The sequence below is a fragment of the Oncorhynchus keta genome, chromosome 10 (genome assembly GCF_023373465.1).
Source record: "Oncorhynchus keta strain PuntledgeMale-10-30-2019 chromosome 10, Oket_V2, whole genome shotgun sequence".
Classification (NCBI taxonomy): Eukaryota; Metazoa; Chordata; class Actinopteri; order Salmoniformes; family Salmonidae; genus Oncorhynchus; species Oncorhynchus keta.
The window spans coordinates 37,831,567-37,852,793 of record NC_068430.1 but is presented as its reverse complement, the minus strand read 5'-3'; the positions used below and the strand labels follow the sequence as shown (position 1 = coordinate 37,852,793).

Genomic DNA, 21,227 nt, shown 5'->3' with positions numbered 1-21,227 from the left:
AATTACGAGGAGCGACTCAAATAACGTTGATGGATATGGCCACTTCTGTTGTTTGAAAAATAGTGTGCTTGCTGCATTTATAATAGTTTAATGTATACCACACGGAGTAATATGGCATTTTAATCAGTTTGCAGAATCATTTTGGTTAAATTTTGAACACCACTAATAGGTTTGTAGGGCTTGAGGACTAGTTTCTGTACCACAGGAGATTGATCTCGTAAGGTGCAAAAAGTGTTTGACTGCCACGATGCACACTGATTGTATTACCATCTTTATTTTTTCAAAGGAATTTTCATTTTGGCAAAGTTAAGGGACAATATATGCACAACTGTAATGCGTTAAAAAATCTGCTGCAATAAAACAAAAATACACAAATGTAAAACACATCAAAGCAGTATAGTAACACAAGGGCAAGTAAAATGTTTTAAAAGTTTAAACAAAAAGATATGTAACAAAATGGAATGGAGCATAACAAACACTATGACAATGAAATGGCAGATAAATAGTTTGAAAGGAATAACTGTTAACACTCCATTTAACACATTTGAACCCCACTGGTCAGTATCTGTGATGTGTATTTTCAGAGTGACTTTGGCTATTGGGTGCATTTCACATGGATAATATATGGATGACAGTACTGTATATATCATTGTTATATACTATAGTGGTAGTCTCTGTTTAATAACATAAGGAAAAGTAAGGTAACATAAAAGCAATGCTCTTTTAGTAAGGGAGGTTCCTGACTAGACACTGAGTAAAGGCGTGTGGGTTAAGGTGTATTGTCTATCTGACTACATGACACTGAATATGCAAGGACCCATACTGTACCTAAGCCCATAATACTGTACTTTCAATCTTACATATTCCTCATTATCCTTCTATTAATATTAACATGCTTAACAACCCACAACAAATAACATCCCATAATATATTATGGAATTCCCTGATATATCTTCCAAATCATGTTTGTTACTTTGGTATTATCAAATACCGAACTGATACTGTATCCTGACAACGCCTTTTGCTGGTCCCTATTCACTTCCTGTTTAAGGAAAGAGTTTCTTTACCTTGATAACATGAACTCCTTCCTCACTGGCAAGATAAATGCATATAACTATCATTCATCAGTACATTAACCTTCAAGGTACACAACCTTCAAACGATCTTCAAATAACCCTAACAAGTTGGTAATATACATTTAAAAAGTAACTTTCATATGCAGGTATAACCCTCATCAGTTCTTAAAAGTATGCAGGTATAACCCTTAACCTTCTTTAAGTGTGTAACATCCGTAAGTATATACACATTTTGACCTTCATAACTATTACATCATAACTATTAATAATAGGTATAAACTTCAGATTAAACTGTCCAATACTGACTTTCTGGTCCAATCCAGATTGTCTGACGTATTGAGTTGCCCTGTCTTTAGTGATAATATTGATATGTGAATATATAGAGATAGACATTAACAGGCAGACAAGTGACGAGAGGTGAAAGGACAGAGCAGGCTGCAGCAGCGGTAAAGGTAGGTGGGGGAAGGCATCAGCGTGAGTTAGGCTGTACAGGTTCACTTTAAACCTGTGGTATAACAGGTATGGCAGCTGCAAACAGATCCACTATTCAGCCTCCTCTTTCAAGTCAAACCTGTGGGAGGGTTAAAGTAAAGTAAAAGTGGTTTAATCAATTAACCCATCATTTTGTATGGCTACCACTCCAACGAGAAGACACACACATAATAACAGCGTCAAGGTCAGTGTATTGTGGCTAAATTGTCAGTCAACCACCTTCGTTAGCGCAATCAATCAATTCGTTAATTGCTACCTGTTTTATGGCTACTACTCACCATTCTGTGACACCAGAGGCCAGGTCAATCTGAGCCAGCTCTATGTGCACCTGAAAGAAGAAGTTTGATAAGAACAAATATTACTATACACAGCATTCAAAACAAGATCCATTTGCATAATACTAACATGATATTGCATGGGTGGAACAGAAGCATGAGTCATCATTTGCACCAGGTGAGAAAAAAACAAAACAATGTTCAGACACCATGTTTACTCCAAAGCTACCCAGCTGATACAGTTTAGTATGATGAGTAAAATATAGCCATAAAAGAAGATGCTGTAACCCAAGCCCAGGCTGACCTGTCCAATGTTATCGCTGCTCCTGAAGGACGCTGAGCTGTTCTTCACCGACACACTCAGATGCCTGCGCCTGGCCTCCTCCACAGACAGATCAAATTCAAACCTACACAGAGGGGGCAGGGACAATACTTTTACACTCTGCCGCCATTTAACACAGATAGGTTCAAATGACTCAGTTGGCAATGAGACACACACACATAACACCTCACACCTCTCGTTATATTCTGGGTTCAGGTCTCTCTTCTTGACGCTTGTCTTCTTCTTGGTGGCCTTGGTTTTGTCTGGCAGCAGCATGAGGGAGATGTAGGTGTCTAGGCCATCCTTACTGGAGGACTGGAGATCCCTATACAGAAACACACAACATGTAACATGATCCATGGCCTTAAAAACCAGTGTGGTCAAATGGTAAAGTAAGAGAAAGAGGTACAGTATGAGGAATTTGTTGAAAATAGGGATATCATTACATGAATGGACCCTTTCTTTAGCAGTGAGATCAAAGCTAGGCTATATGTAGGGGGCAGTAGTGTTTGCAGACCATCATGTGACCTGACAATGACAAACTCTGTGCTCTTGCTATATGAAAAGAGTTGAGTTGATGCAGACACTCAGATGCAGACCTGCAGGCATGGACTGCAATGGTGAGTTTCTTCTCCTTTGAGGCATAGGAAAGAGACAGCTTCACCTGCCCACAGTTTCCTGCAGCGCACGGCAGTGTCCCTTGACCTATCAGCTCCACCATTTTAGAGTCCAGAATCTGTTAAAAGATACACCTTGTAAGTAATAATTTCAACAGTAACAATAGAGGATACAGAAGTGTGTGTGCGTGTGTGTGTTTTACCTTAAGCTCAGCCCTCAGTAGAATCTGACTGTCAGGTGAGGCCCCATCTAGATGCAGCCACTGATCCAGGACCAGATCTGGTTCTGACAGCAGCTCTCTGATTGGTACCACCAGAGAACCCATCGCCTGATCCCAAGCACTGGAGAGCTACATGTAGAGATAGAGAGAGACGGAGACACCCTTAAGTGACTGACCTGCTGCTGACCTGAACAAAATGTCCACATTAATGGACAATAAAGAAATTGTATATTGTTGTAAATGAGTAACGCAAGAGAAAGCAAAGTGCTTGCAATGACACTCAAACAACCACCCACCTTCACTATGAGCATCTCTTCTTTGGGGTCACGAACCAGGAAGTAGAAAGCCTCGTCCCACTGGGGGGAGTGGGTGCGATCACACACCTTAAGAGAGATAGGGAAAAGAGACGTTAGTTGGTCAATCTAAGACAAATTACAAGCGTGATACTGTAAGCTGAGTCTCACCTTGGTTCTGTAGGTTGTCTTCCCCAGAACTAGCTCAGCTCCAGCCTTTGGCTCCTTCCCACTCTTCTTTAACTAGAAACACAGATAAAGATCACTCTAGGTCAATTAGTGACATAACTGATAAGGGAAAAAAATGGATAATGTAAGACTATTATGGTGAGATAATGTATCAGCAATGAAACAACACAAGAGAAAATAACCAAGTGAAGCATCACAGTTTATCACAAACATCAGATGACAGTAGGCCATCAAGATCATGACAACAGAATCCCATCAGAGGTAAAAGGTCAAAGGTGACTCACAGGCAGTGAGTGGGCTCTGTCCATATAGACAAAGAGGAGAGCAGTAGAGGGAACAGCCTTGTTCTGGTAGGACTGGAGAGACTGCAGCTGCAGCACCTGGAGGTTGGGGAGGAAAGAGTTACATTGAGACATCTCGTGATACTAATGCTGTGCTCTGTTATGCCACATAGCAGGAGTTATGGAATGTGAATCAACTGCTTTCTGCAAATAGAAAAACTTTCTTGGAGTGACTGACAGGACGGGGAGGAAAGAGATTGCTGAACTGAAATCATAGTGAAAGAGATAGGAGATGAGAGAGACAGAAGAAACTGAGAAAGGAGTTGGACTGACCTGATCCAGTCTGTCTGGTTGTGATACTGTAGGTACCCACTCCAGTACCAGATGTACACGACCTGACTTCACTTCATTCAGAGTGTACCACTGGAACACAGAAATATACGCTTTAGACTGTGTACAAATCTAGCACAATCAGTAGAGGTAGAATGTAAAGCTAGACTGTGACAACAGTAATAACCTCACAATCAAAACTTACAAGTGATAAAAGGGCCACAGGACAGAGGAATTAAATCAATTCCAAACTCTGTCCTGACTTCCTGTATAAAGACTCTTGACTCACCTGGTCTGTGTACTGGGACCTGATGACATCACTCAGCCTGATCATGAACCTGCACACACAAAAAAAAAAAAAAGTTTTGGCAACTTTTTGGCATTAGATTCTTGTGACTTTTTTTATATAGATCTGTTTGATACGTAATAGTAGACAAGTAGAAAACTTTGCAAAGCCGTCTACCATAAGGCCAAAGTTTATAAAGACAGTACCTCTTATCTTGTGTGCATCCCAAATAGCACTCTGTTTCCTCACTTGGTGCACTATTTTTGACCAGGGCTCATAGGGCTCTGGTCAAAAGTAGTGGACTATAAAGGGAATAGGGTGCCATTTGAGACATATCCCTTGAATATCAATAACAGGTTACTGATTAAATAGTGTATAGTTGTCCAGTTAGAACACACCTGCCCAGGAAGTCATCAGAGTCCATGTCTTTATCATACAGCTCTACCTGGATCTCCTCTCTAGCCTGGGGGGTCAGCACAGTCTGGGAAACACACATCAGGGAAAATCAATAACAACAAAACTAAACACAAATAATACTATTACATGATAATAAGGAAGAAAATGTACAAAGGTCACAAACTTCTAGTGGTCTCAGATACATTTTTACGACAAAACCCTTCATAATGATCCACGAGTGGAGACACTGCAGCTCATACAAACGATCTCTACTCTAAACTCTAAAATGTATAGCTTTTACTTTTTAAGGCACCGCACAATACATTTGACTGCTCATTTAAATGTGCACAATGTCTAACACCCTGTCCTAGAGAGATGAGCTTTCCTAAAAACTCCAACTCCCTCCATACCTCATACATCTCGTTCCAGATAGGGTTGAGGTTCTCCTTGATCACATGACTCTTAAACTTGACCCCTCCGATGTTGATCTTGACGTAGGGGTCACTCTTGCCCTTCTTCAGGCCCCCCATCAGTTTATCCATGGCAACCAGATCCTTGGCCTCCAATAGGTGGATTCTCATCACCCCCTACAGGACAAACAACATAACCCCAGTGACACTCAAGCACGTTTTGAAGGCATCCTAGTATTCTCAAAATATGAAATATTATAGTCTTTTTGATACATTTTTGGTTTAATCCTTTACATTTTGGTTCAAACTATTGGTCTAAGCAATATATTTGTGTTGTCCCTTCAGTGAAGCACCCACCTCTGTGCCAAAGCTGGGGTTAGGTGTTGTGTGAGGAGGGCGGGTTTCAAGGACGACATCAGGCATGGCCTCAGCTTTCTCAGGTACAGACACAGAGGGAAGGCTAAACACTGTAGCTCTGGCAATGTCTTCTATACCAGACCTGAGTATACACACACAGGAACACAACACACACACACAGCATGTTTATAGTTGCTTCACCACACTGAAGATTGTCTATGCAGAGTCAGAGTACATGAAAAGCTCTCTGCATGCGTTGTTGAATGGAGCTCACCCTGCTGTTGGCCTCTGCCAGGGTTCTTGCTCCTCAGTGTCTGCTGTGACTGACTGTTGGGTGATGGTGATAGGTTCCTCCACCTCACTGTCTTCTGGCTCCTCTATCTGTCGGTCAAAAACACACGTCAATACTTTCACCTGCAGCTATAAAGTTGTAGTCGGTCATGTAATTCATATCAAAATCAAACAGAATCTATCTTGTTAATACATAAACTCTTGGTTTCAATAAAAACACATCCACAGAATGCATCTTGAAACCCATATACAGACATCCACATCCAGGATCTCACCTCAGTATCAAAGTTGGGATCAGGGCTGGTGTGTGTGGGGAGTGTCTCAGGAGGGCTGGGGTCTTCTTTGGCAGCCTCAAAGACCTCTTCTTCTTCAGGTTCTGAGACAGCGGGTTGGCTGGAGACTGCAACAGACCTGAGAATACACACAAAGAGACACACATGTTGAAGAGTTTTATAATTTACATAAACTTTATTAGGGTTGTCACGGTACCAGTATCACAAACATATGATACCTGATTTTCCGTGGCAAAAAGGAAAACACAAAGCAGATTCAACTCTTTGGTCGTTTAAAAAACCTGCTGTATGTAATATATTGTGTGCAATAAAAAAACATGTCATTCTGGGGGACAACATTGTCACGACTCCTACCGAAGGTGGCTCTCCTTCCTGTTCGGGTGGCGCTCGGCGGTCGTCGTCACCGGCCTACTAGCTGCAACTGATCCCTTTTCCCCTTTCTGTTTATTGGTTTCACCAGTTTGTGTTTTAGGCTGATTAGTCGGGCTTTATTTACCAGTAGGCCCGCCTGCTCTTTGTGCGGGATTGTTTTGTGTAACTTGTGTGCACGTCTATGGGTTACGTGTTTCCCATTTCGTGGGTTTTGCTGGACTGTTTAAGTCCCCGTGTTTGGGGCATTTGTTTTGTGGTGCGCCCTGTGTTTCGTGGGGTTGGCTCATGTTCGCCGTTTTGTGCATTAAATATAGCACTACCCTGAACTCTCTGCTTCCTGCGCCTGACTTCTCACCCACTACACCCGGTATGTTACAAACATGAGGCTGCTTGTTTCCAACATTAGGACTGTTTTCTTCAGGAAATGTTGTCCGCTTCATGTTTTGTCCCTTGCCACGTGAAAACCCTACACTGCACACATTTGCATTTGCAATCAACTTATAATTACAATTCAACAATTTGAATACTGGGAGGAGCCAAGACAAAACTCACTCCTCAGATGGCACCTCATTGTGTTGTTTCTCCTCATTGGTCGCAGTAACTTGCTCCTCACTGTATCTCCCAAGAGTAGTTTCTGGACCTTGTGGTAGCCCAACACCCTCAGTCATCTTTGAGTTCAGGATCTGTGAACGAAAACATGCAGCTAATTACTTACCAATAGCTTTAAGATTAGACTGCTAGGTGCAGGAAAAGTACATAACATGTCCCAGGGTTATGGGTTTAATTCCCATGGGGACCAAAAATATATGCACTCACTAGTGTAAGTCGCTCTGGATAAGAGCGTCTGCTAAATGACATAAATGCACTTTGTGTACTATATGGCACATTTTGTTTCTCACATTGATAGTTGATGTTTGTGAGTGCGAGTATGAGTGTGCGTGTCTCACCTTGAGTTCAGCCCTCAGTAGAATCTGACTGTCAGGTGAGGCTCCATCCAGACTCAGCCACTGATCCAGGACCAGATCTGGTTTTGACAGCAGTTCTCTGATTGGTACCACCAGAGAACCTATCGCCTGATCCCAAGCACTGGAGAGCTAGAGAAAGATAAATACAGAGTGAATTAGAAAGGAAAAGAGAAAAAGGTAGAATGGGAGATTTGTATGGATGAATTGCATTTATCAGTGACTGTGCAAGCTGTTTACAGTGGGTTATGGTTCGGTTTGGTTTCTGTACAGCGGGGCAATTAAATGCCATTCCCAATGCTCCCAGGATTGACTGTTGTGACAGGATTGTTATGTTGGGCATTATAGGAGATGGAAATTTACCAGTTGGACGCATTCATGTAATTTGAACAATTGGCTAACTGCCAACAAGCTACGTCAACTATAAACTAAGAGTACAGCTATTAGGCTTGAAAACAAATTATAAAGTAAAAAAAACACAGTGGCTTTTTATGAATAATGTTTTGTTGTTGCATTTAACTCCCGAAAATGCTGATATATAGAGGCATTTCCTTAGTAGGTACCATCAGAGGTCACCATGTGGGACAAGTGGGTGCTCAGAACTATAGATGAGTTTCCCACTAAATTAGAAGTTGGAGGGCCATTCAAGAGGATTTTTCCCAGTCGTATGTGGTAAAATTCCACTTCCTACTTGGTTACGAACGCACCAAGACACTGCCTCCTTTAGTACCAGATGCGCACATGCGACTCTCGTAAAGGGGGCGTGTCTGTAGCACAGTACATCTCCCACTCTGGTGTAATATGATAGGCTGTCACTGTGAAGTAAGCGCAACACAGGGTGCATTGGCCAATTCATTGAAAACTTCGGCTTTGGCTTGCTTATATAGAGCGGGTACTACCTGTTTGCTGAAATGGGTGCAAGAGGGAAGTTCGTAACGTGGCTCGAGCACTTTCATGAGGTGCTGAAACTCCCTATTCTCAACCACAGAGAAGGGGTGTGTCACGACTTCCGCCGAAGTTGGTCCCTCTCCTTGTTCGGGCGGCGTTCGGCGGTCAAAGTCACCGACCTTCTAGCCATCGCTGATCCACTTTTCATTTTCCATTGGTTTTGTCTTGTCTTCCATCACACCTGGTTCCAATTCCATCAATTACATGTTGTGTATTCAACCCTCTGTTCCCCCCCATGTCCTTGTGGGTAATTGTTTTCTTGTAGTGCTTGTGCAACGGTATGCTGGTGTTTACCGGGTTTTGTTTGACCCATTTATTGTATTGTTCTGTTGATGTGGTTTATGGATATTAAACGAAACCGTTGTAAATCCGTTTTCGCTCTCCTGCGCCTGACTTCTCTTCCGCCAGTACGCACCTCACTACAGGGTGCTATAAACCAAATACTGTAAAAAATATATATAAATATAGCCTACCTATCGCTCTTGTAATTTCTTTGGCCAGGTCAGAATCAGCTGCCAAGGGCTGCTTGAATGCAGAGGGGAGACAATGTTGTGTTGTTGTGTCTTTGCCTTTCCACTTTGCTCGGGCTCCGGTATACTCGGGCGATGTCAGCGTAAATGTGTCAACATATTTGAATTGTTGGCAGCTGCATAAGCTATTCTCGTTGAGCGTGGCGACATACTGTTAATTTTTTATCCACAACACTCTGTCCATCGTCGTTGTAATCTACTGAGAATCCAAAATGTTCCCAACCTGGAGATTTAAATGATGGAGGAATCCTCCAATTCTGGTTAATCGATCCCACCACTCGCCATCATACAGAACTAGTTCCCGGCTGCGCTTCACAAAAGGACAATTTGAAATGCGGCCGTTAAGATTTTAATTTTGATTACAACGTGTACATAAGCTCTAGTTATTTTAACGGAATAGCCTGAAATGTTTTATCAGCTCAGATGTACTCAAGAGGCATAGGCCTACAACGCAAAGTATATAGGCTTAGTGTTTTTATTTTGCCAATATATTTGTATTTATTTATTCCTTCGGGTTCACAATGCAGACCGAACTAAGGTCCCTTTAGCGAACGGTTCGGTACGAATATTTGTACCGTTACACCCCTAGTGAGTGATATTATGTTTAGATTAAACATTATCCATGTTTAGCAACTCCATCCTGAAGCAGACTGAACTCTCACCTTCACAATGAGTATCTCCTCTCTGGGGTCACGAACCAGGAAGTAGAAAGCCTCATCCCACTGGGGGGAATTGGTGCGATCGCACACCTTCAGAGAGACAAATAAGTTCACATTCAAGGCAGATCCTGTTACAAGTCAAACATCTCAGCTCTACATCTACTGTATCTCACCTTGGTTCTGTAGGTTGTCTTCCCCAGAACTAGCTCAGCTCCAGCCTTTGGCTCCTTCCCACTCTTCTTAAACTACAAAAACCATAGAGATCAAACAATACAACAGTCATAACAAAAAAGTATTGTGAGACACGAGACAAAATAAAAAAGAAACATCTGTGCTTAACCCATATTACAGCTGTAAAAGACAACAGACCCAATGACAACAAACCAATGCCAGGGTTCATAAATTCAAAGTGGCTCAGTGTCTGAGGTGACTCACAGGCAGTGAGTGGGCTCTATCCATGTAGACGAAGAGCAAAGCACTAGAGGGAACAGCCTTGTTCTGGTAGGACTGGAGAGACTGCAGCTGCAGCACCTGGAACATGAGGAGGTTAGAGTTAAATCACATCAAACCAGGTGGTTAAAAGGTTCAAAACTAGTAATAGAATGAGAGATAGGGCAAAAGAAGAAGGGGGAAAAAAAGCTAAATTTGTAGAGACAGAGAGGAGAGAAATAGAACTGACCTGATCCAGTCTGTCTGGTTCTGATACTGTAGGTACCCACTCCAGTACCAGGTGAACACGACCTGACTTCACATCATTCAGAGTGTACCACTGGAACAGACACAAATCACACATAAGATAGAGTGTTCTGAAACTAAAAGTAATGCAATATGAAGTTGAGTGTTCCAATGTAAGAGAGTACAGACATGATTTAGTACAAGAGAAGAGGGAGACATGTAAACCTTACCTGGTCTGTATACTGGGAGTGTATGATGTCTCTCATACTGATGTTACACCTGTACAGAAAATGGAGCATCATTGTAGTCCAAAGTAAAACTAAACACTTACAGGGAACTATAAAGGATGCTTCAAACAACAGGGTAACAAAACATTACAGGACATCGGCTATGGCCTCTGGTCAAAAGTAATGTACTCTATAGGGAATAGAGTGCCATTTGGGACACAAAAGCAGTTTCTCACCTGCCCAGGAAGTCATCCTTGTCCATGTCTTTATCATACAGCTCTACCTGGACCTCCTGACCTGCCTGTGGTGTCATCACAGTCTGGGGACAAACATCACAATGATGTTAAAACCATAGGGAGGAATCACACATATAGAGCACAACAGACAGTGGTAGACAAAATGTAAAATACTTTATACTAATATTTTTACAGTAAAGTGTACAAAGTGTACAAAGTAAGCACTATTTTCACTCATCAGAGAGGAATATATTTCATGAAATGGAGTTATAGAGAACAGTTTACACAGACAAAGACCACAATTAGATAGAGAAAGAAGAGACCGTGCTGCAGAGAGCTAAAGACGAAAACAAGGTTGACTACAGTCAGAATACAATGTTTGTTACACTTGGCCAGAGCTGGGGTCAATTCTATAGTCGCTATTGTCACACCTGACCTTAGAGAGCCCTTGGGGTTCTCCGTGGTGTTTTAGGTCAGGTCGTGACTCGGGGGGTTTCTAGGTATTGTATTTCTATGTTGGTGTGGTGTGTATGGTTCCCAATTGGAGGCAGCTGATGATCGTTACCTCTAATTGGGGATCATACTTAGTGTGTCCTTTTTCCCACCTGCGATGTGGGATATTGTTTTGTATGAGTGCCTATGTGCGCTACGTATTTCACAATCGTTATATCTGTGTTGTTTTGGAAGTTTCACTATCATTAAAATGTGAAACTCTACTCACGCTGCGCCTTGGTCAAATTATTCATACGACGGTCGTGACAGAATATCCCACCACTACAGGACCAAGCAGCGTGCCCAAGAGGTAAAAGAGAGTTGGTCATGGGAAGAGATACTAGGTGGATGCGAGTCGCCGAGGAATAAAGGAGGACAGCAACGACGCCGGGGTCCGCGGCCACAAACAGCCCAAGGGCAACCCCAAAGTTTTTTTTGGGGGGGGGCACAAGGGGTGGTCGGCCAAGGAGAGAGCCTGAGACCGTCTGGGAGTCGATGGAGCAGTTTGAGGAGGGATATCGGAGAGATGTTGGCGAGGAGTATGCTGCAGCGCAGGCATTTTGAGGAGTGTGTTATCAGTCCGGTACAACCTGTGCTGGCTCCACGGACCAGGCCTCCAGAGCGCCTCCGCAGCCCGGTGCAACCTGTGCCAGCTCCAGGCCTCCAGTGCGCCTTCCCAGCCCGGTACGTCCTGTACCGGCTCCCTGCACTCGCCCTGAGGAGTGTGTCATCAGTCCGGTGAAACCTGTGCCGGCTCCACACACCAGGCCTCCAGTGCGCCTTCCCAGTCCTATGCCGGCTCCTCCCACTCGCCCTGAAGAGCGTGTCATCAGTCCGGTGCAACCTGTGCCGGCTCCACGCACCAAGCCTCCAGTGCGTCTCCCCAGCCCGGTACGTCCTATGCTTGCTCCCCACACTTGCCCTGAAGAGCGTGTCATCAGTCCTGTGCAACCTGTGCCGGCTCCACGCACCAGGCCTCCAGTGCGCCTCCCCAGCCCGGTACGTCCTCTGCCGGCTCCCCGCACTCGTCCACCAGTGCGTGTTTACAGTCCGGAGTCTCTAGCGACGATCTACAGCCCAGAACCTCTAGCGACGGTTCACGGTCCGGAGCTTCCAGCGACGGTTCACGGTCCGGAGCTTCCAGCGACGGTTCACGGTCCGGAGCTTCCAGCGACAATTCACGGTCCGGAGCTTCCAGCGACGTTTCACGGTCCGGAGCTCCCATCGACGTTTCACGCCCCGGAGCTCCCAGCGACGTTTCACGCCCCGGAGCTCCCAGCGACGTTTCACGCCCCGGAGCTCCCAGCGACGGTTCACGGTCCGGAGCTCCCAATGACGGTTCACGGCCCGGAGCTTCCAGCGACGGTTCACGGTCCGGAGCTTCCAGCGACGGTTCACGGTCCGGAGCTTCCAGCGACGGTTCACGGTCCGGAGCTTCCAGCGACGGTTCACGGTCTGGAGCTTCCAGCGACGGTTCACGGTCCGGAGCTCCCAGCGACGTTTCACACCCCGGAGCTTCCAGCGACGGTTCACGGTCCGGAGCTCCCAGCGACGGTTCACGGTCCGGATCTTCCAGCGACGGTTCACGGTCCGGAGCCACCATCGACGGTCCACGGCCCAGAGCCTCCAGCGACGAGCCACTGTCTGAGCGGGTGCTACGTCACGCACCGGAGCCGCCACCGACGCTAGTTGCCCACCTTAACCCTCCCCATCTAGTTTCAGGTTTTGCGGTCAGAGTCCGCACCCCTTTGGGGGGGTACTGGCACACCCTGACCATAGAGAGCCCTCGGGTTCTCCATGGTGTTTTAGTTCAGGTCGTGACTAGGGGGGTTTCTAGGTATTATATTTCTATGTTGGTGTGTGTATGGTTCCCAATTATGAGTGCCTATGTGCGCTACGTATTTCACGATCGTTTTATCTTTGTTGTTTTGGAAGTTTCACTATCATTAAAATGTGGAACTCTACTCACGCCGCGCCTTGGTCTAATTATTCATACGACGGTCGTGACAGCTATACAGGTTGCTTAGGAGTTACTTGAAGCAAATATCTTTTCTGTTCAGAGAACACACCAAATCTGCTGAAATACTTTTTGTACATATCACGAAATCTGCTGAAATACTTATTGTGTATATTTTTGCATGAATTGAGTGTTAGATTGTGTTGCTTGTAGGAAGCAGTAACTCCCCATGGCTGACCTATACTTCTCTATAACTGGGCTAATAACTCAACTGGGCTAATAACTCAACTGGGCTAATACTCAACTGGGCTAATAACTCGTCAACGAGCAAAGAATATCAACAAATGTGCACACGCACGACTCTGAGCTCTGACCTGAAAAGTGCATTCACTCGCAGGTCATTGGTTGAAAGACACCAGCCAAAAAGAATTCTACTCAGTTGCGCTCTGGCTCTGCCTACAACAAAATCAGACTCGTCAGATTTGTTTTTTTTACATTGAAAAGGGGCTGATATAATGTTGATTTCATCACAGGAAAAACGTTGATATATATATATAGTGAAACTAATGGGGCGAATTCAGTTAAATTAAATCTCTTGCGTCTCTGCACGTCATTGGCATATCTTCTGCGCGGCAGTACTGGACGAAGTGCTCGGATAGTGACACGCACAGTTTAGAGGGAACATTGCTGTAGAGGTGTTTATTTTACAATGTTTTAACCTTTATGAACTGTAAATGTAATTGAACTGACAGCAGAATATATTTAAATGACATTCGTTGATCCATGGATATTTGGATGAGGCAGGCTCTGTGGTCCCTATTTGAATAGATAGATCCTGGCTAGTCTCAAACGATCAGAACGTGTTGACCAATCAGAGGACTCGTGGGAGTGGCTGAGATCCATACAGGTCAGGTTTAGTGGGTGGAGCTTAAGTCATAGCAACCACGTGAGTTGATGGGTGATGCGTCATGCTTGAATCACAAAAGTAATGTCATACAGCCTTGTTCTGGATTTTTTTTAAATATCATCAATCTACACACTATACCCCATAATGACAAAGCCAAAACCTTTTTTTTTCTGTTTTTTTGCAAATGTATAAATTTTTTTAAACAGAAATACCTTATTTACAGAAGTATTCAGACCCTTTGCTATGGGACTTGAAATTGAGCTCATGTGCATCCTGTTTCCATTGATCATCCTTGAGATGATTCTACAACTTGATTGGAGTACACCTGGGATGCCATCCCCACCAACACTCTTCCTAGAGCTGGCTGCCCTGCCAAAAGGCACCTAAAGGACTCTCAAATCATGAGAAACATGATTCTCTGGTCTGATGAAACCTAGATTTAACTATTTTGCCTGAATGCCAAGTGTCACATCTGGAGGAAAACTGGCTCCATCCTTAAGGTGAAGCATGGTGGTGACAGCATCATGCTGTGGGGATGTTTTTCAGCGGCAGAGACTGGGAGACTAGTCAAGATCGAGGGGAAAAAAACAGAGCAAAGTACAGAGATATCCTTGATGAAAACCTGCTCCAGAGCGCTCAGGACCTCAGACTGGGGTGAAGGTTCACCTTCCAACAGGACAACGACCCTAAGCACACAGCCAAGACAATGCAGGAGTGGCTGCGGGACAAGTCTCTGAATATCCTTGAGTGGCCCAGCAAGAGTCCGGACTTGAACCCGATCTAACATCTCTGGAAAACTGAAAATAGCTGTGCATCGACGCTCCCCATCCAACCTGACAGAGCTTGAGAGGATCTGCAGAGAAGAATGGGAGAAACTCGCCAAATACAGGTGCGCCCAGCTTGTAGCATCATTCCCAAGAAGACTCAAGGCTGTAATCACTGCCAAAGGTGCTTCAACAAAATACTGATTAAAGGGTCTGAATACTTATGTACATGTGATTTCAGTTACATTTTAAAATAAGGCTGTAACCTAACAAAATGTGGAAAAAGTCAAGAGGTCTGAATACTTTCCGAACGCACTGTATGGTAGAGACATGGGGTTTGGACTGATGTTTTTCTTACTGAATTGAATGGGCATATTTGTGTAAACCTTTCATTAATTCATCCTTTTATGGGTGAACACCCTACTATGTGTTTATGATTAGACCGATGTAACACTACTCTAAGTATTATGTAATACTGTATAATATATTATGTACATGGAGCTGTACTGACAAAATACAAGTTAATGTGGGTTTACGGTTTAAAATGTATATAGACACAACACATTTTTCCTAAAAACTACAACTCCCTCCATACATACCTCATACATCTCATTCCAGATAGGGTTGAGGTTCTCCTTGATCACATGACTCTTAAACATGACCCCTCCGATGTTGATCTTGACGTAAGGGTCACTCTTGCCCTTCTTCAGGCCACCCATCAGGTTGTCCTTGGCGATAAGATTCTGGGCCTCCAGTAGGTGGATTCTCAGCAGCCCCTAAAAACAAACACTTGTAACAAGACTGCACAAATACAGCAGTATAGCATGACATACCTAATTCACACAGTACTGTATGTGGTACTATACTGTATACCTAAAAAAAAAATGTAATAATGGCCTTCACTGGCATACTGTATCTCACCTCAGAGCCAAAGCTGGGATTAGGGTTGGTGTGTGTGGGTAGTGTTTCAGGAGGACTGGGTTCCTCAGTGAGCTCCTCAGGTACTTTCCCAGAGACCATCTCAGTAGCTGTTACTCTCTTAGCCTTCTCTGGCTCTGGTGCTGGGATAGAGGGAAGGCTGGGGACTGGAGCACTGGGAGTGTCCACTGAACTAGACCTGAGCAGACTTGGTGGAATAAAATAGAAATTGGTTAATCGTGTGTGTTTGTGTGTATGTGTGTATTAGTACACCCTCATTTATTCTACCTCTTCTGCACTGTGTTTCTCTCCAGTCTCTGTTCAGCAGTAGAGGCGGCTTGAGCTCTGGATTGATCTGCCCTCTCCACATCAATCTCACACTTCTTGGGACACAGCAGCTGTTGTAGAACAACACATGTAATAACACCATCATATAACCTTATTACAAAACATCATGCATTCAATTAACACACGTCTAAAGTGACTCCTACAGAGTAATCGAGTGTTTGTTAAGTGCAAGTATGTCTCACCTTGAGTTCAGCCCTCAGTAGAATCTGACTGTCAGGTGAGGCTCCATCCAGACTCAGCCACTGATCCAGGACCAGATCTGGTTCTGACAGCAGCTCTCTGATTGGTACCACCAGAGAACCAATAGGCAAGGTCCAACTGTGAGACAACTAGAGGAGAAGAGAAAATGGAAGATGGATGAATAACCTCGTAATTCTGTGAAAAGTATAGTACCCTTTTATAAAAACCCACATCTTTAAGATCTAAAAAATATATTTTAACATACACACTTACCTTCACTATGAGGAGCTCTTCTCTGGGGTCATGAACCAGGAAGTAAAAAGCCTCGTCCCACTGGGGTGAGATGGTGCGATCACACACCTTAATAGAGATAGAAAGGAGGCATGAGCAGTAATTCACTGTCACAGATCAAAATATCAAATCAAATTGTATTTGTCACATGCGCCATATACGTGAAATGCTTACTTTACAAGCCCTTAACCAACAATACAGTTCATGGAATAGAGTTAAGAAAATATTTACTAAATAAAATAAAATAAAAAATCAAACAAAAAGTAATAATAAAATAACAATAACGAGGCTATATACAGGGGGTACCGGTACAGAGTCAATGTGCAGGGGTACAGTCTGCGGGGGTACAGGTTAGTCTAGGTGATTTGTACATCTAAGAAGAGGTAAAGTGATAATAAACCGTGAGTAGCAGCAGTGTAAAAACAAAAGGGGTCAATGTAAATAGTCTGGGTGGCCATTTGATTAGTTGTTCAGCAGTCTTATGGCTTGGGGTAGAATACCATATTAATATTACCATATTATTTTTAAGACACATTGAATGGTTTTACATTGTCATATGTCCATTTTTAACAGGACACATTGAATGGGTTGTCTGTCTCACCGTAGTTTTATGGGAAGTCCCCCCCACAACAAGTTCAGCTCCCACTTTTGGATCCTTCCCACTCTTCTTAAGCTGGAAACACGCCACAATAAATAAACATTCAAAACAAACACACTACACGTGCACAAAAGAGGCACCCAGGTTCATATGCAAAATATAATTAGTCCTCTAAACATAAACATCATTAACATTAGCCCTGCACACAAAATCATAAGACCCCCTCCAAACTGAGAAAGAGGTGCAAAGACTCACTGGCAGGCCGTCTGCCCTCTCCACAAACACAAAGAGTAGAGCCATAGAGGGAACCGCCTTGTTGTGGTAGGACTGCCTTGACTGGAACTGGAACACCTTGGGGACATTTACACAGGTCACTGGGTCTGTATGGCACTGTGTACAAGGATGCATTACTCTGATGGCAGTGTGTATAATGATTTTATTTTTATTTTATTTAACTAGGCAAGTCAGTTAAGAACAAATTCTTATTAACAATAACTGGCCTACCCCGGCCAAACCCGGTCCAACTGTGCGCCACCCTACAGGACTCAAAAATCACGGCCGGTTGTGATACAGCCTGGATTTGAACCAGGGTCTGTAGTGATGCCTCTAGCACTGAGACGCAGTGCCTTAGACCGCTGCGCCACTCGGGAACCCCATGACACGTTACACTACTGTTTAATACTGCCTATTATAAAGCTTATGTTTTGCGAAAGAGATTCTCTTATCACAATACGATATCTCTAATAAAAGAGGAAGAAGGGCTGACCTGGTCCAGTATGCCTGGTTCTGATACTGTAGGTACCCACTCCAGTACCAGGTGAACACGACCTGACTTCACATCATTCAGAGTGTACCACTGGAACAGAGAGACAACAACTCAGTGCAGTCTACCACTGAAACATGGAAACTAATGAGCTTTTACATAGGATGGCAACATATGCAGTGGTCTGTTTGTGTGAAGGAAAGTATGAAGTCATGTTAACTCTGAGGCAGGCAGGCAGATCTCACCTGGTCAGTGTATTGAGAGGTGATGATATCCTTCAAACTAATCTTCAACCTGTATAGGTACATAGGAATATCAGGTTAGAGCACAAACAACTGTACAAACAAACGGAAAATGGAGCAAAATCTAATCCGTGGGAGTTACATGTCCATGCCCAAGGGGGTGCCAAAGTCACCACACATAGAAATCTATCTAGTTCCCAGAGACTCCATTTGCATCCCAAATGACACCCTAAAGTAGTGCGCTATATAAAGAATATATTGCCATTTGAGTCACAACCTGCATACCTGCCCATGAAGTCATCTTTCATGTCCATGTCCTTATCAAATATCTCTGCATGGAGCTCCTGGCCAGGCAGCGTGGTCAGAACCACCTGGGAGACAACACAACACACAACAACAGCTTCAGTAAAAGCAATATCCTACATTCTAAAACTGGAAACACACAGGGAAGCACTGAGATTTTGAGGTCACCTAATATTTTCCTCCAAATAATGGGTAAATACTCATTGGTAGACTGCTGTCCTGGTTGTTAACAGTGTTAATTCCGTCAACAATAACTATGATGAAAAATATTCGCCCCATGACCGATTTTTCCTATTGAAAGCTAATGACGATAACGATATGAGATGCCATGAAAAAAAAACAATAAATGTAAGAAATTTGTTTATTTTAGTTGACGAAAATGTGACGAGACGAGGATTTCACGTGAGACTAATGGACATTCAATTTGACATGAAGCTCCTTTTCATCTGATTTATCCAATCATAAGCATGAATGCCTTTGCAGAATATTTAATGCAATCCTCTCATTGGCAGAATTAACATCTTTCAATTGCGCGGTCCGGCTCTTCCACACAGCTCCCGTGAGGTAACTTCAGTCACTCGTCAATCTTTTGAACTGGTGCACTGTCACGCCCTGACCTTTGAGATCCTTATTATTCTCTATGTTTGGTTAGGTCAGGGTGTGACTCAGGTGGGAAATTCTATGTTTTCTATTTCTTTGTTTTTGGCCGAGTGTAGTTCCCCATCAGAGGCAGCTGTCTATCGTAATCTCTAGTTGGGAATCATACTTAGGCAGCCGATTTTCCACCTGAGTTTGTGGGATCTGGTTTTCTGTTTAGTATCTGAGCCTGACAGAACTGTGCACTTTCGTTTTTTGTCTTTGTTATTTTGGTGTCATCAATAAAAAGACGATGTACGCCTACCACGCTGCGCCTTGGTCCACTCTTCATTCTACAACCGAGAGCCGTTACATGCGCATTCAGGACACTTCAGTTGTAACTAACCTAAACTAGAAACAATAATGTTTACTCTCTCTTACTTTCATGTAGGCTATTTCTCCTTGGATCACATCAGAAGCTCTATGTTATTAATCTGTGTTGTTGCTCTCGCGCTTTGCAAATGCGACTGCAATTGGAAATATGAATGCTATTTGCTGAATATTAGAGTACAGTAGCCTAACATTTCTGGCATTGTTGGAAAGCTCAGATTCTCCCCCTGTTAGGGGAGTCAATATTATTTACTCCAAACCAAAGGTTATGATGGGGAGAAAAGAGATGTATGCCTAAATTGTTTACCTGTAGCCAAGGCTTTGTAGCCTATGGTAAATCATGGCTGGCATAGGTTACAATCTGCCACAATAGCAATGTGCCAGCTATATGAGGGTCTAGTTGGACAAGGCTATCTTAATGTGCACATGATGATATAGATTATTTCATGGGGGAAAAATGCAATAAAATTACTGTGATTAAAACTAGACTAAAATGGTCCAGAGTTTTAGCCGACTGACAACAAAAACTAAGGATGAAAATACTCAAATGTGACTAAGTCTAAAAGGTATTTTAGTCATAAAGACGAACACTAAAACAACATCTAAAATAGCTTCCAAAATGATCACTGGTTGGTAAGCACTATGGTTCTGTTTTCTGATGACCAGAAGCCTCCTTGAACTCATTATAACCCTAGAGTGGTATGACTGTCCGTTTTAACCAATTACTTTATTTGTTTTGTTAAAATGTTCCGACTTGAAAATTAAGATAATATTAGGTTGATATCGTACCTCATAAATCTCGTTCCAGGTGGGGTTGAGGTTCCTATTGATGACCCGACTTTCAAAGGTCTCACCCCCGATGTTGATCTTGACATAGGGGTCACTCTTGCCCTTTACCATGCCCCCCATCATGTTGTCCTTTGGGACCAGATTTTGGCCCTCTAGAAGGTGGATTCTAAGCACCCCCTAAAACAACAAAACACTGAAATTCAGCATAGACTCAGACTCTTCAACATTGCAATCATACTTTAACTTGGTTTAATTGTAACTACCTTAGTTACTAACAATAACATGTATGTCCATGTATATTACATGCTTTACCTCTGTGGCAAAGCTGGGGTCAGGGGAGGTCTGTCGGGGGCGTATCTTTGAGAAACCAGCTGCTAGGCCAGCTGCCTCTGTAGAGGAAGTGGGAATGTTCTCCTCATCCAACCATAGCACCTGAGAGAAAAAGGGAGAGCGAGAAACAATGAGAGAGAAACAAAGAGAGAGAGAAACATAAGAAACAAAGAGAGAAACAAAGGGAGAAACAAAGCGAGAGAGATACAGATAGAGAAACAAAGAGAGACAGATGAAGAGAAACAAAGAGAGAGACAGATAAAGAGAGAGAGATAAACAAAGAAAGAAAGAAAGAAAGAAAGAAAGAAAGAAAGAAAGAAAGAAAGAAAGAAAGAAAGAGAGAAGAATGCATTACACATAGGCCAAACTGAGCTTTAAAGATGTGCATCCACCTTACTGTAGGTTGGGATTGAGAGGAGGAACCTGTCCTTACCCTGAGTACAGTGTTGATGTAGATGCGGCTGGCAGGGCCAGATTTGTCAAGCTGGAACCACTGGTCCAGAGACAGGTTGGGGCTGGACAGCAGACGGGACAGAGGGATGGACAGGGTACCTAGAGTCTGTATCCGGTCGTTGTCTTTCACCTGGAAGAGATGGGAGGATAGTGAGAATGTTCAATGAAGAATACACACATAGGAACGA

General features: G+C 43.5%; 1 protein-coding gene across 2 annotated transcripts in view; it reads right to left on the bottom strand.

The window, feature by feature from the left end:
* Window positions 1-254: 254 nt before the first annotated feature.
* LOC118388645 (extended synaptotagmin-1-like) overlaps window positions 255-21,227 on the bottom strand; it is a 38,260-nt gene continuing 17,287 nt past the window's right edge. Inside the window, exons 16-52 of one of the 2 annotated variants that reach the window (XM_035777915.2) lie at window positions 21,020-21,169; window positions 20,569-20,688; window positions 20,257-20,433; window positions 18,484-18,569; window positions 18,202-18,250; window positions 17,960-18,049; window positions 17,449-17,544; window positions 17,197-17,268; window positions 16,578-16,664; window positions 16,307-16,453; window positions 16,065-16,174; window positions 15,780-15,984; window positions 15,458-15,634; window positions 10,739-10,821; window positions 10,506-10,554; window positions 10,280-10,369; window positions 10,036-10,131; window positions 9,774-9,845; window positions 9,604-9,690; window positions 7,449-7,595; window positions 7,054-7,184; window positions 6,112-6,247; window positions 5,820-5,926; window positions 5,546-5,687; window positions 5,189-5,365; window positions 4,781-4,863; window positions 4,386-4,434; window positions 4,100-4,189; window positions 3,770-3,865; window positions 3,468-3,539; window positions 3,300-3,386; window positions 2,986-3,132; window positions 2,765-2,901; window positions 2,359-2,490; window positions 2,148-2,250; window positions 1,847-1,896; window positions 255-1,647 (exon numbers count right to left, since the gene is read on the bottom strand). In XM_035777915.2, the coding sequence (XP_035633808.1) occupies window positions 1,620-1,647; window positions 1,847-1,896; window positions 2,148-2,250; window positions 2,359-2,490; window positions 2,765-2,901; window positions 2,986-3,132; window positions 3,300-3,386; window positions 3,468-3,539; window positions 3,770-3,865; window positions 4,100-4,189; window positions 4,386-4,434; window positions 4,781-4,863; window positions 5,189-5,365; window positions 5,546-5,687; window positions 5,820-5,926; window positions 6,112-6,247; window positions 7,054-7,184; window positions 7,449-7,595; window positions 9,604-9,690; window positions 9,774-9,845; window positions 10,036-10,131; window positions 10,280-10,369; window positions 10,506-10,554; window positions 10,739-10,821; window positions 15,458-15,634; window positions 15,780-15,984; window positions 16,065-16,174; window positions 16,307-16,453; window positions 16,578-16,664; window positions 17,197-17,268; window positions 17,449-17,544; window positions 17,960-18,049; window positions 18,202-18,250; window positions 18,484-18,569; window positions 20,257-20,433; window positions 20,569-20,688; window positions 21,020-21,169 (3,957 nt within the window). In that variant the 3' untranslated portion in view covers window positions 255-1,619. The remainder of the gene's footprint in view (window positions 1,648-1,846; window positions 1,897-2,147; window positions 2,251-2,358; window positions 2,491-2,764; window positions 2,902-2,985; window positions 3,133-3,299; window positions 3,387-3,467; window positions 3,540-3,769; window positions 3,866-4,099; window positions 4,190-4,385; window positions 4,435-4,780; window positions 4,864-5,188; window positions 5,366-5,545; window positions 5,688-5,819; window positions 5,927-6,111; window positions 6,248-7,053; window positions 7,185-7,448; window positions 7,596-9,603; window positions 9,691-9,773; window positions 9,846-10,035; window positions 10,132-10,279; window positions 10,370-10,505; window positions 10,555-10,738; window positions 10,822-15,457; window positions 15,635-15,779; window positions 15,985-16,064; window positions 16,175-16,306; window positions 16,454-16,577; window positions 16,665-17,196; window positions 17,269-17,448; window positions 17,545-17,959; window positions 18,050-18,201; window positions 18,251-18,483; window positions 18,570-20,256; window positions 20,434-20,568; window positions 20,689-21,019; window positions 21,170-21,227) is intronic. The other variant, XM_052526956.1, reaches the window with a different exon arrangement.